The sequence below is a fragment of the Pipistrellus hanaki genome (assembly GCF_964339955.1).
Source record: "Pipistrellus hanaki genome assembly, chromosome: 4".
NCBI classification, from domain to species: Eukaryota; Metazoa; Chordata; class Mammalia; order Chiroptera; family Vespertilionidae; genus Pipistrellus; species Pipistrellus hanaki.
The window spans coordinates 34280646-34291546 of NC_140506.1; the positions used below are offsets into that span (position 1 = coordinate 34280646).

Sequence of the window (10901 nt, forward strand, 5' to 3'; positions counted from 1 at the left end):
TCACAAAGGAACCATGATTAAATACATTTGTATAGGTTTTATGATTTCCAAAGCACTTTCACATAAATTGTCCTATTTGATTCTCACGGTCCATGTCCACACTCCCCAAAACTGTAAATGAGTGTGCAAACTGACCTAACGTTTAATTTCTACCTGGTCTTATTTCTCCTGCTATAGGCTTTGGAGACTTTTTGTGTGTGTTTGTGATTCCCCCCCCCTCTCCATAGTCTGTGACAGTCATTTTCATATATATGAAACTCTCTACATAAAAACAATAAAAAACAAATAAGTTACTTTTCATTCATGATAACCCTTCATTGTTGACTTTTCAAAAATGTGTCATGTCCTTTTATTGCTGAAAATAGCTGCCTTTTAGTTATGTTAATGAGAATTCCTAGACAAGCATGCAAAGAAGCTTCTGTTTTTTGCCACAGTTAATACCCGCCACCTCCTCTTTTTTCTGAGCCAGTCTGTTATTGACCAGCATTTGCAAGAAAGAGAGAATCCTCAGTTTGGGACAGAGGGACATGGCCTCAGATCCCTCCCCTACTTCTGGGCCTTCCTGATCAGCAGACTCGCACTGCACTCCAGGACGTAGATGTGTATTTCATGTTGCTTGCATTCTGCTTCACGGACTACATCGATTCTCCTTACCTCTAGCATCCTATGTACAAGGAAGCACCCTATCTTGAACAACAGAGTCACTCTCACTTTAAGAGTAGGAAAATATCTTTCCAAACCTCATGTCAAATTCAGAATTAGAATTTTCCAGCTTTCCTAAACAAAGATTCTGATACTGACTATTTTTCTTTTGGGGATGAGTTTTTATTGTCTTTTACAGTCTAGAATTTAAAAGTAAAACGTTCCTAAGAAAACCACTCTTTATCTAGAAAAAATCAAAGCTATCTTGCATTAAGCACTGTCCTTTGGGGGGTGAAATCACTATACATTTTTTGTAGGCAGCCTGAGGCTCCCAATTAGTCAGGTGCAATCCCAGCACTGCCTCCAGCCTGGATGTCCCGGTGAGGGACAAAGCTCTGGCCCCAGCACCTGCAGGAGGAAGCCGGCCCCAGTGAGGCTCCTGTGGCAATGGGCAGGGGTGGGCTCTTCACACCTAGGGGAAGACGTGATTCCAGCAGGTGGTCTGGAATTCCCTTCCCCAAAAAGCATTTTTAGGGAGATCTCTGACCAGGCAGGTCAAGCTCCCGGTGGCATTGCCCTGGGGGGCTCCAGTGCAGTGGATTCATTGTGCAAGGGGTTTTGGGGACCTGCTCAAGCCACATCGTACCCAGATGTTCAAGGACAGTAACATGTTTGAGATGGTGTCCTGAGTGAGGGTGAGCATATTCACAGAAAAATGATTTGCTTTCTCATTAAATGTGAAGTTGCTTGACCTGACTCTTACATATTCTGTTCTTTTCCACATAGGAAGGATGTGGCCCTAGGTCTGGTTATAAAGAACTACTCAGCAGTTCAGCAAAAAATCCTGCCAGTTTGGCAGATTTTGACCACTAAAAATCAGTGAAAAATGCAAAGAAAATGGACAAATAGAACAAAGGTGAAAATGTAAGCCATGGTGTGTGTGTGTGTGTGTGTGTGTGTGTGTGTGTGTGTGTATGTGATGGTTTAAAGAAGACTGCTACTGCAAAAAAAAATTTTTTTTTGGAAAAGTGATGTAGAAGACTGCCATATAGAACTAGTTGGAAAAGATGGACGCATCCAAAATAACTAGGTATAAATTCCAAATGCATTTAAAACAAGGAGCTGGGGACCTCTGGAAAAACCTGGATAGAGATGGCAGGGAGGAAGGTCTAGCAAGAATCAAAAAAGTATATAATGAATTAATGACTCTTCTACACAGCAATCTCTAAGGCAATTGCCCCATCACAGTGGGGGTTTAACAAAGTGGCAGTGTAATGTACTTAAATGGAATTAAATGCTGAAGTCCCAATAGCTGTGACATTGGGCAAGTCACTTCATATCTTTTGAGTCTTCATATCTATATTTATAAAACGGGGTCAATAAGAAATCTTATCCTATTTCATAATGAGGCATTAATGAAAGTCCTTTTTAACCGTTAATGGAATACCCAGGGAAGGGGTTTTCTGTGGTGCTGGTAACATCTGCTTCTTGGTCTGATGCTGGTTACAAGGTGTGTTTACTTTGTGAAAAGTGGGTGAAATATGTGTATCATACTTTGCTAAAACATTTCCTTTTAAAAGAGTAGCTTAAAACCGTTTTTAAAGTTGGGATGGTGATGATAAAGACAAGGAAAAATATAAATGTGGATCTGAGCTCACAATCTACCCTCATTTCTCTTCCTAGGCGTTGTATCAGGACTTAAAAAGGGGTTAGTGATGATGATGAGTTGTTCTCTCTCTGCGTGTTTGCTTGTTACTGGATAGCATTTTCCTGGTAAAGAGGCAGGAGGAATGAACCAGGAAGTTCCCTGCATGCCACAGGGGTCAACAATAAAAAGCAAAGAGCCTAAGCAGTTCACATCAAGGGAAAGATGTGATTAGAGAGATGGAACATGCAAAGAAACTATCTGAAAAGTGAATTCAGTTGGGAAAGTACAAGCCCCAAAGAGCCCTGAGCAGCTGGTCATGATCAGATTCTTCATCTTGCTGTCAAATGTAATTGTATCTGAGTTGGCAGGGTATTTATTGCTAAAGTCCAAGGGCCAGATTTTACACTAAACATATTTACACATTTACATTTGTGGCCCTATAAACACTCCACGTTTCACTGGCCGTGACATCAAACACATTTACCAACAAAAAGCATATGCCTAATTACAAAATCATAGGGGAGAGGGGAGGCAAGTGGCAGCTGATGGGCAATGAGCGTGCACGCCTGTGTGTGTGCATATGTGTAACCCAGCTGCCACGCCAGGAAACCGGTAGAGACAAGAATGGATGCTGACAATGCCCGGCCCTCTTCACTTGTCTTCTGCTCCCCAGGCCTGTCCTTGCTGGTTCAGTTCTAAAGGCGGAAGGGGACCCCTGGCATTCCAATTAGACCCAAGGTGACCCCCCTGGGGGAGCCCAAAGACAACAGGGCTGTTCCCAGGCAGATTTCTGATTTGGATTGAGTTTGATGCTGTTATGACCTGCAAGTTGCCCCCAAATGACTTTCTGCAGTCAGTAGTACAAACAGGTGTGAGCAAAATGTGCAGCCGGCAGAGAGTTTTAAAACTAAAACTGGAGTCCTTAATTCATGGCTTTACTGTTAGTAGGATCACATCCCTACCCATCAATAGCAGTTGTAATAACATCGTTAGTTGCTCCAAGCTTGGTCCTTGGCTCAAGCAAGGAAATCAGAGCCACCAGGGCCATGGAGAGGAAAACAAAATGGGTACAACCACTGGCCTCAAACAGCCTTTTTAACAAATGACACCGGCTGGTAGTCCATCAAAATAATCACCTTCCATCAGAATAACCACCTCCCCCAGCTCTCTCAGAGGACAGGCTACAGGAAGAAATGGTGGGTTAAAAGAAAAAAAAAAATAGAAAAAAAGTGCTGGAAGGGCAGAAGCCTTTCTCCCAAATGGATGCTTACTACATTTACTGTAAGAATTTTGATAATAAATATGCCCAACATTTTAGTTCCAGGAAGTTTGGGAAGGAAAGGACCAAACTTTCCTGCTCAAAGAGCAGGGGACGGAGAAGTAGAGACCTCAATGAGTAAAAAATAGGAAGAAAATATGTCTTTATATTTTTTTCCTTCCTCTCCGTAGTTTCTCTTTCTTCCTTCCTTTCTCTTTTCTTTCCTTCTCTTTCTTTCCTTCTCTTTCTTTCCTTATCTTTCTTTCTCTTTCTTTGTTTCCTTTCTTCCTTTTCTCCTTTCTTTCTTTCTTTCTTTCTTTCTTTCTTTCTTCCTTCCTTTCTTTCTTTCTTAGGAAGGGAAGTAGCTCTTAAATAAATGCAGGGAATGGAGATGGGGAATAAACGCACTGTTAAGCAGAAGCGCTAGCTTATTTTAAAGAAACAAAATAATTACCCAATAGAGAAAAAAAGAAACCAACCAAGAAACAACCTAAGGTCATGACACCATGTGTGGTACAAGGAGCAATTCCATCCATAAGGGCTTCATTACCTCCGCAATAGATAATATTTGGCTCAATCCAGCCGCGGATTAAACCTCCGGGCACAACAGAGCGCTGAATGGAGGGGCTCCTTTTTGTGTGGTCCATCTCCCGGACCTGCCCGAACCATTAGCCCAATAGATCCCGCTCCCTATTAACTGCAATTCCCTGCCCACTGCGCTGCGGTCGTTTGTCTCCGGGCTCTCCGGGGGCGTTGGATGAGCGGGAAACCAGGAGAAGAGACTGGAGAAAAGCGCCGGGTTAATGAGTTGTAGCAAATCCACACTTTGTAGTTGGGAGGAGGAGAGCCGGTGGCCAATGTTTGTCCAAATGGTTTATTTTTCGAGACCCAGCCTATTGAGGAAGGCTTGTTCCAGCGGGCTCCATCCTTACAAACACGCAAACATCCTTCAAAGGGACCAGGGCTGTATTTGCATGCGAATGAGGAGCCCCGGGGGAGTCGTCCTCGCCCGGCGAAGGCCTCGGTGGTCGGGCGGCCTTTGTTCCAGCACCTGCTCGCCCCGCGGCCTCACCGGGCTCGCCCCGCGCTCCCGGCTCGCGGGGTCCACGTCCACGGTCCCCCGCCCGACCCTCGCCCGCCCCCGGCCCTCGCCCCGCAGCCCAGATTGATTCCACGGCCGTCACAGCCCCCAGGGCACCGGCCCGCGGCCCTCGCTGCTCCGTGTCTCCCCAACTGCGGGCCGGCCGGCCGGGCTGACTTTTCCTTTTGGCTCAGAGCTCACTAAACGCTGGTGGTCTCTCTAAAGGGCAGGGACCAGGCGGGGACCCGAACTCGGGGGCCGGGGCGAGGCCAGCGCTGGATCGCCCAGTGCTTACCTGCCATGGCCTTCCCTTAAGGGGAAGGTTCGGCCTGCCCCAGCACTTTCTTTTAAAAATGCGGGAATCTGAATTTAGGGATTGGCTGGGATTCCCTGCTTTCAGGACTTCTAAGCCTCCTGCAAATAACGACACGCAAGTGTCTGGTTTTGCTCTCTTCGTCATGACTTTCACAGCAAAATGTCACATCTACACAATATAGAGTGCCGGTGCCATTGGGTTCCGCCCGCTAACGCCTCCCCATCCGGGTGGCAGCGCCATCGGATGCCCTGCGTTCCAATGTCTCCTCTCCCTTAGCCTCCCTTAGCCAGGACAGAATAAAAGTAACCTTTGCATATAAGACGTTTGCCTAACAATACTTTGATTTGTATCGATAGGTTTAGTGATAAGTTTGAGGGTGAATGTATTTACTTTAAACTCACTTAATTTCTTCCAAGCACTTTTTTTTGGGGGGGAGGGGAGACTGAATTTAATTTTGAGACAGTGAATCAAGTTTTTTTTCTTCTTCTTCTTCTCTCTCTCTCTAAAAATAAATGAGAGAGGACAGAGATCCAGAATGCATGTCACTGCAAAATACTGGCCTATAATTCAGTCTTTGATAACTTGCTAGGTTAAATTTGCAGATCTTCCAATATATATTCCTGTTCAGACATTTGAAAAACTATTCAGTTTTTACTTATGCTGCAACTCACTGGTAATAAGCACTTAAACTATGTTTTACACACACCTTGGTTTTAGTTGAAGTCCTCAAAAACATTTCCAGTCATCAAAAGTAGTCTCACATAACTTCAAGATCTAAAAATTGCCTGCAATAAGTTTAAAGAAAACACATAGAATTTGAAAAGAGATTATGTTATCTAAATTGTATAAATATAGTTAGTTCAATAAACACCTGGTGCATTTTCATTTTTATTATTTACTATTCATTCAAACTAAAATTTTGATGTTTGCATTTTGGGATAAAAACTTCTTTATGCAATTACTGGAATTCCTTCTGTTGAGGAAATAGTAGCTTTACCAGGACTTTCAAATACAACTTATTTTGTATATATAAATACACAAAATATATTTGTATATATTTTCTTATTCAGGACTTTAAAGCTATTTAACTGATCATGTCTATTACATTTTTAAAACTAAAAACTGCCTCTTTACTTGTGATGCTTCTGTTGCTATAATACTATGTTGCAGAGTTTTCACAGACACATACAATATTGTGCTCAAACATGAATGGAAACTGCTTGAAATGGGGAGCTCAAAAATGAAAAGGTTCTATAAAGTTATCCTAGGGTAACAGTGTCTTTAATTTTAAATCGCCTTAATAATCACCAAAATGGAATGGAATGAGATTTGAAAATGTATACCAAAGTGACGTCTTTTATTTGTAGTCATTTAAAAATAACTTCTGATCTCCTGCAATGAAGGTTTTGTTAAACTCTCTTTGAAACTAGCACTTGCCTTTTCTATAATAGGTTCGTTCCTACTTCTCTCACATAGAAACTTTTTTTTTTCATAAAAAAGAAAGCAAACTAAGAAGGGGACAATTGAAGCAAATTCTTTTGGTGGGTTTTCTTTGAAAAGTAAGCATTTTATTTCTGAAAAAAAGTGTAAAAATCTTACATTAGAATAGTACAATTGCCCGTAAAATTTACAATACTCCTTGTAAAGAATATGCAGTAAGTACAAAATAAAAGTTCCGCGTGTCTATTATGGTACAAAACACAGGTTAAAATAAGAAATAATTTTGACTTTTTTCCTTGTGTAAACATGTGAATTGTTTGTTTGTGTGTGTGTTTTTTTCCTTTTCGTGAAAAAGCACACCAGACAAGTGTCCTCAAGTAAAAACTATTGCTTTGCTGGCATTCTTCAGGACCTTTACTATTTTTGCATTCGCATTTTGAACATTACTGATTCATGCCTGGACCTGAGCATCTCTAGACCTCAAAAAAGGCTTTAGAATGTTTAAGATTATTTCCCCAACGTCAAGGAAGCCCCTGGTGCCTCGACAGGGTGGACCCCACCAGCACCCTCTCCCTCCCAACCCCGGCTGGAGGCCGCCGCACAGGGCGACTTTGCATAAATAGAAGGACCCGCGGGGCCCAAGGCGCGCCGATCGGTGGCCACACAGTCTCCTCGGAGAATCCGAAGCGGCGAGAACCGGGGTGCGAGGTCGGGAGGGGCGGGCTACACACACCAAACCCACCGAGAGGAGGAAAGGAGCGGGGTCCTACCTGCGTCCTCGCGCGCCAACAGCGCGTTCCTAACAATTGGAAATCCTAGCGGTAAAGGGCTCCACGCCGGGCAGGGCGGCGCCTTGGTGCAGCGTCCCCAGCGCGGCCGACGAGGACACGGAGGAGGCGGCGGCGGCCGCGGCGGCCACGAGCGAGCGAGTGAGCGCGGCCGCGGGACCCACGGCCGCCTGAGCCGCGCAGCCGCCGCCGCCGGGTCCAGGTCCGGGTCCGGGTCCGGGTCCGGGTCCGGGCGCGGGCGGCGTCCCTACGGGCGAGGGCGCGGGCGAGGCCTGCGCAGCGGCGGCGGCGGCGGCAGCGGCGACGGCGGCGGGGCCCAGGCTGCCCCCGATGATGCTCTCGATGGAGAAGGGCGAGCGCGCCAGGGCCGAGGCGCCGGGGCCGCCGCCCGCCTTGGCCGCGGAGGCCGGCAGGGGCCCGGGCAGGGCGGCGGCGGCGCCGAGCGGGGGCGGCCGGTAGGCGAAGGCGGTCCGGGCCAGCTCGGCGGCCGCGCCGTGCGGCGGGGGCGGCGGCGGCGAGTGCGGGTGGAAGGCGGCGGCGGCGGCGGCCGCGGCGGCGGCGAAGAGCGCGGAGGGCGGCGGGTAGGGCGGCAGCTGCAGGCCGTAGCCGCAGCCGTAGGGGCCGTAGCCGTAGGCGGGCGGCGGCGGCGGCGGGAAGAGCGCGGCGGCGGCGGCGGCCGGGTCGCCCGCGCCCCCCGCGCCCCCGGCCCCGCGGAGCAGCAGCGTCTCGGCGGCGGCGGCGGCGGCGTTGGGCGCGAGCAGCGGCTGCCGCTTGAAGCGCTTCCTCCGGCGCAGGAAGCTGCCGTTGTCGAACATGTCGGCGGACTCGGGGTCCAGCGTCCAGTAGTTGCCCTTGCCCGGGTTGCCCGGCTCGCGGGGGATCTTGACGAAGCAGTCGTTGAGCGAGAGGTTGTGGCGGATGCTGTTCTGCCAGGCGGGGAACTTCTCCCGGTAGTAGGGGAAGCGGCCGCTGATGAACTCGCAGATCTCGCTCAGCGTGAGCCGCTTCTTGGGGCTCTGCAGGATGGCCATGGTGATGAGCGCGATGTACGAGTAGGGCGGCTTCACCAGCGGGTTCTTGGCGCCGCCCGCGCCCCCGCCAGCGCCGCCGGCAGCGCCCGCGCCAACGCCGCCCGCGCCCCCGCCCGCGCCAGCCCCGGCCCCCGCGCCCGGAGCCGGGCCCGGGGCCCCCGGGGAGCCGCCCGCCCGCGGGGCCAGGAGGAGGTCCTCGTCGTCGTCCTCTTCCTCCAGGTCCTCCAGCTCGTCCTCGGCGTAGGAGCGGCGCCGCCGCGAGGCGGGGACCGCCAGCCGGGGCCCCCCACCGCCGCCCTCGTCCTCCTCTTCCTCGTCGTCCTCGTCCTCGCCCTCCCCCACCACGTCGATGTCGGTCTCCTCGGCGAGGCCGGAGGCATCGGACATGTCCGCGCTCAGGGTCATCGCTGGCGCGCGGTGTTGGCGGCGGCGGCGGCGAGGGGGCGCATAGGGGCGCCGGGCTCCGGGCTCCCGCCGCGCCCCGGCCCTGGTCCCGGGCGGCGGGCCGGGCCCCGGGGCGCCACGCTGGGGGTGCCGCCGCTCAGGCTGCGGGTGCGGGGGCTGCGGCGGGGCCGGCGCGGCCGGGGCTAGAGCTGCAGCGACTTGGAAACTCCAGCGCCTCCGCCTCCGCCGCGGCGTCCCCGCGGCTCTGCGCCCCCGCGCCCCGCGCTCCCCGGCCCGGGAGGGGCCCTTGACCTTCCCCTCCGAGCGCCCCGGGCCGGGTCACTGGAGGAGGGGGTGGCGGGGCCCTGGGAGAGCGGGTCTGTCGGACGCCGGGAGGGTGTGGAACCGGGAGCCCGGGGCCGGAGCTCCGGGAGGGAGTGGAGGGCTGAGACCAGGAGAGGGCGGCCCTCCGCGCCGCTTATAGCTGGAGGGAGCCTGTCACATGGTGCGCGCGTCAGAGCGCGGCCGGGGGAGCGTGGCGAGCGCGGAGACCCGCTCCGACCGAGAGGGAAAGTTCTCCCGGCGGCGGGAGCGAGGGCCCAGAGGGAGCGGGAGGGTCCCGAGTGCCCTGCCACCAGGGCTGAGACCCGAATCACGGGCTGGCCCGCGGCGATCTGTCTCCTGGGCAGGAGGCGGGGCTCCCAGATGCCGCCTCTTCAATGAGCGCTCAGCCCAACCTCCAGATGCACCCGGGTGACTCGACGGTGTGGCCGCTCCGCCGTGGCCCGTGTGAGCCGCGCAGCCCGGCACCCCGACGCCCCCTTGTCTGCGGGGAATGGCTCTGAGGTCTGATGGGTGGTCCCCTCTCCCCTAGATGGGGCGAGTGCCCTCATCGGACCCGATGAGATGGCCCTCCCCGGTTTAAGCACAATAATTGTTTATTGACCTTTTCACCTGCCTCCTTCGGTTCTTCTCCAAAGACGTTTGTTTTCCACCATCTGTTCATAAAAATGCTGTAAGACAGGCGTTTTAGTCACTTATCTGCAAGTGAATGCTCTAGAAACTTGGCAGCTACACTAAAGCCACTCTAATGAGAGGACCTGATAATTTTAATGGGAATCAAGAAATGATTGAATGCAGAGAAGAAATAGAAACACTTAATGAAAAAAACAAATACACACAAAAATTTTGTTAAAAAAAAGTTTTTGTACCTAGAAACTCAGTCTTTTCATAATGGGGGAAGGGACTCTCTAGATATAGATAAGAGGAACTTTCTACTCAACGCTTCAGGCTAATCTCCAAATACTTAAATTACTATAATGTATACAAACATCTCTACTCAGATGGGCTTAATAATAGAAACTATAATGATAAATAAAAACTTTCAGACCTGTTCTGAATTTTTTTTTAATCTAAGTATTTCCAATAGCTACTGGTAAAAAAAAGAATTGATTTAAAAAAAAAAGATTTGAGTTCTAGTCAACTCAATTTTTCTTTTTGGGTGACAGTAAGCAAATAATTCAAATATGATTCTATTTTATGTATACTTATGTTTGTCACCAATTCTAATTATTTTGGCTAGTGAAAAATTATAATGGTTGTGAATTCACACTCCCATAGCAATACCTTTTGGATTTTGGCATTTCCTAAAACACTTCTATTTCAAAGCGGGGAACTTGCCTCAAATTTCTGGCTTTCTAATTAAAATGACCACTTGACAAGAACTGAGAATCAAAACTCAGTGGCTTTCTGTAGGAACCATCATCAGCTGCCCTGTGTGTATCAATTTATCGGCCAAGTACTTTTCACATTTTGAAATGTTTCATTATACCCCTTATCAATCACGGAGCCTCAAAAATAAACTATTCCCCCATTTAAGACCTCTTTTTAAATCGAATTTTTGTTGCCGAGAACAGCTACCAAACAGTTACACTTACAAATGGCCCGTGAAGTTCATCATAGATTTGAAAGGTCTATAAGAGTGTCTCAAAGTTCTAAATAAATTATTCTTCATTGACTCTCGTTTGATATATGGCTGAACCATTTAATTATTGTAATGGGGTTTAGGATTAATCTGAGCCAACATTAATCATCACTATTAATCAGGCATTACATTGCTTTGTTGTTGTAGCCAGGAGTCCTTACCAAGGAGTTCACTTTTATAATTTGAAAGTTTAAGTTTCATAAGTACTGCTCAGTCCATATCTAAATAAACACCATGATTTTCGTTGGACTGGGGGTTGGTGTGTGGCAAAGTATTTAAAGATGAAACGGAGAAGAAGAATTTGTTCTCGGACCATTAGTTACTTTAGA

At 49.3% G+C, this 10901-nt stretch overlaps 1 protein-coding gene across 1 annotated transcript; it reads right to left on the reverse strand.

Annotated features, from left to right (window-relative positions):
• Positions 1-6520: 6520 nt before the first annotated feature.
• FOXD1 (forkhead box D1) lies at positions 6521-8734 on the reverse strand. Its single transcript, XM_084880443.1, has one exon. The coding sequence runs from the start codon at positions 8607-8609 to the stop codon at positions 7185-7187; it is 1425 nt and encodes a 474-aa protein (XP_084736569.1). The 5' UTR covers positions 8610-8734; the 3' UTR covers positions 6521-7184.
• Positions 8735-10901: the final 2167 nt, after the last annotated feature.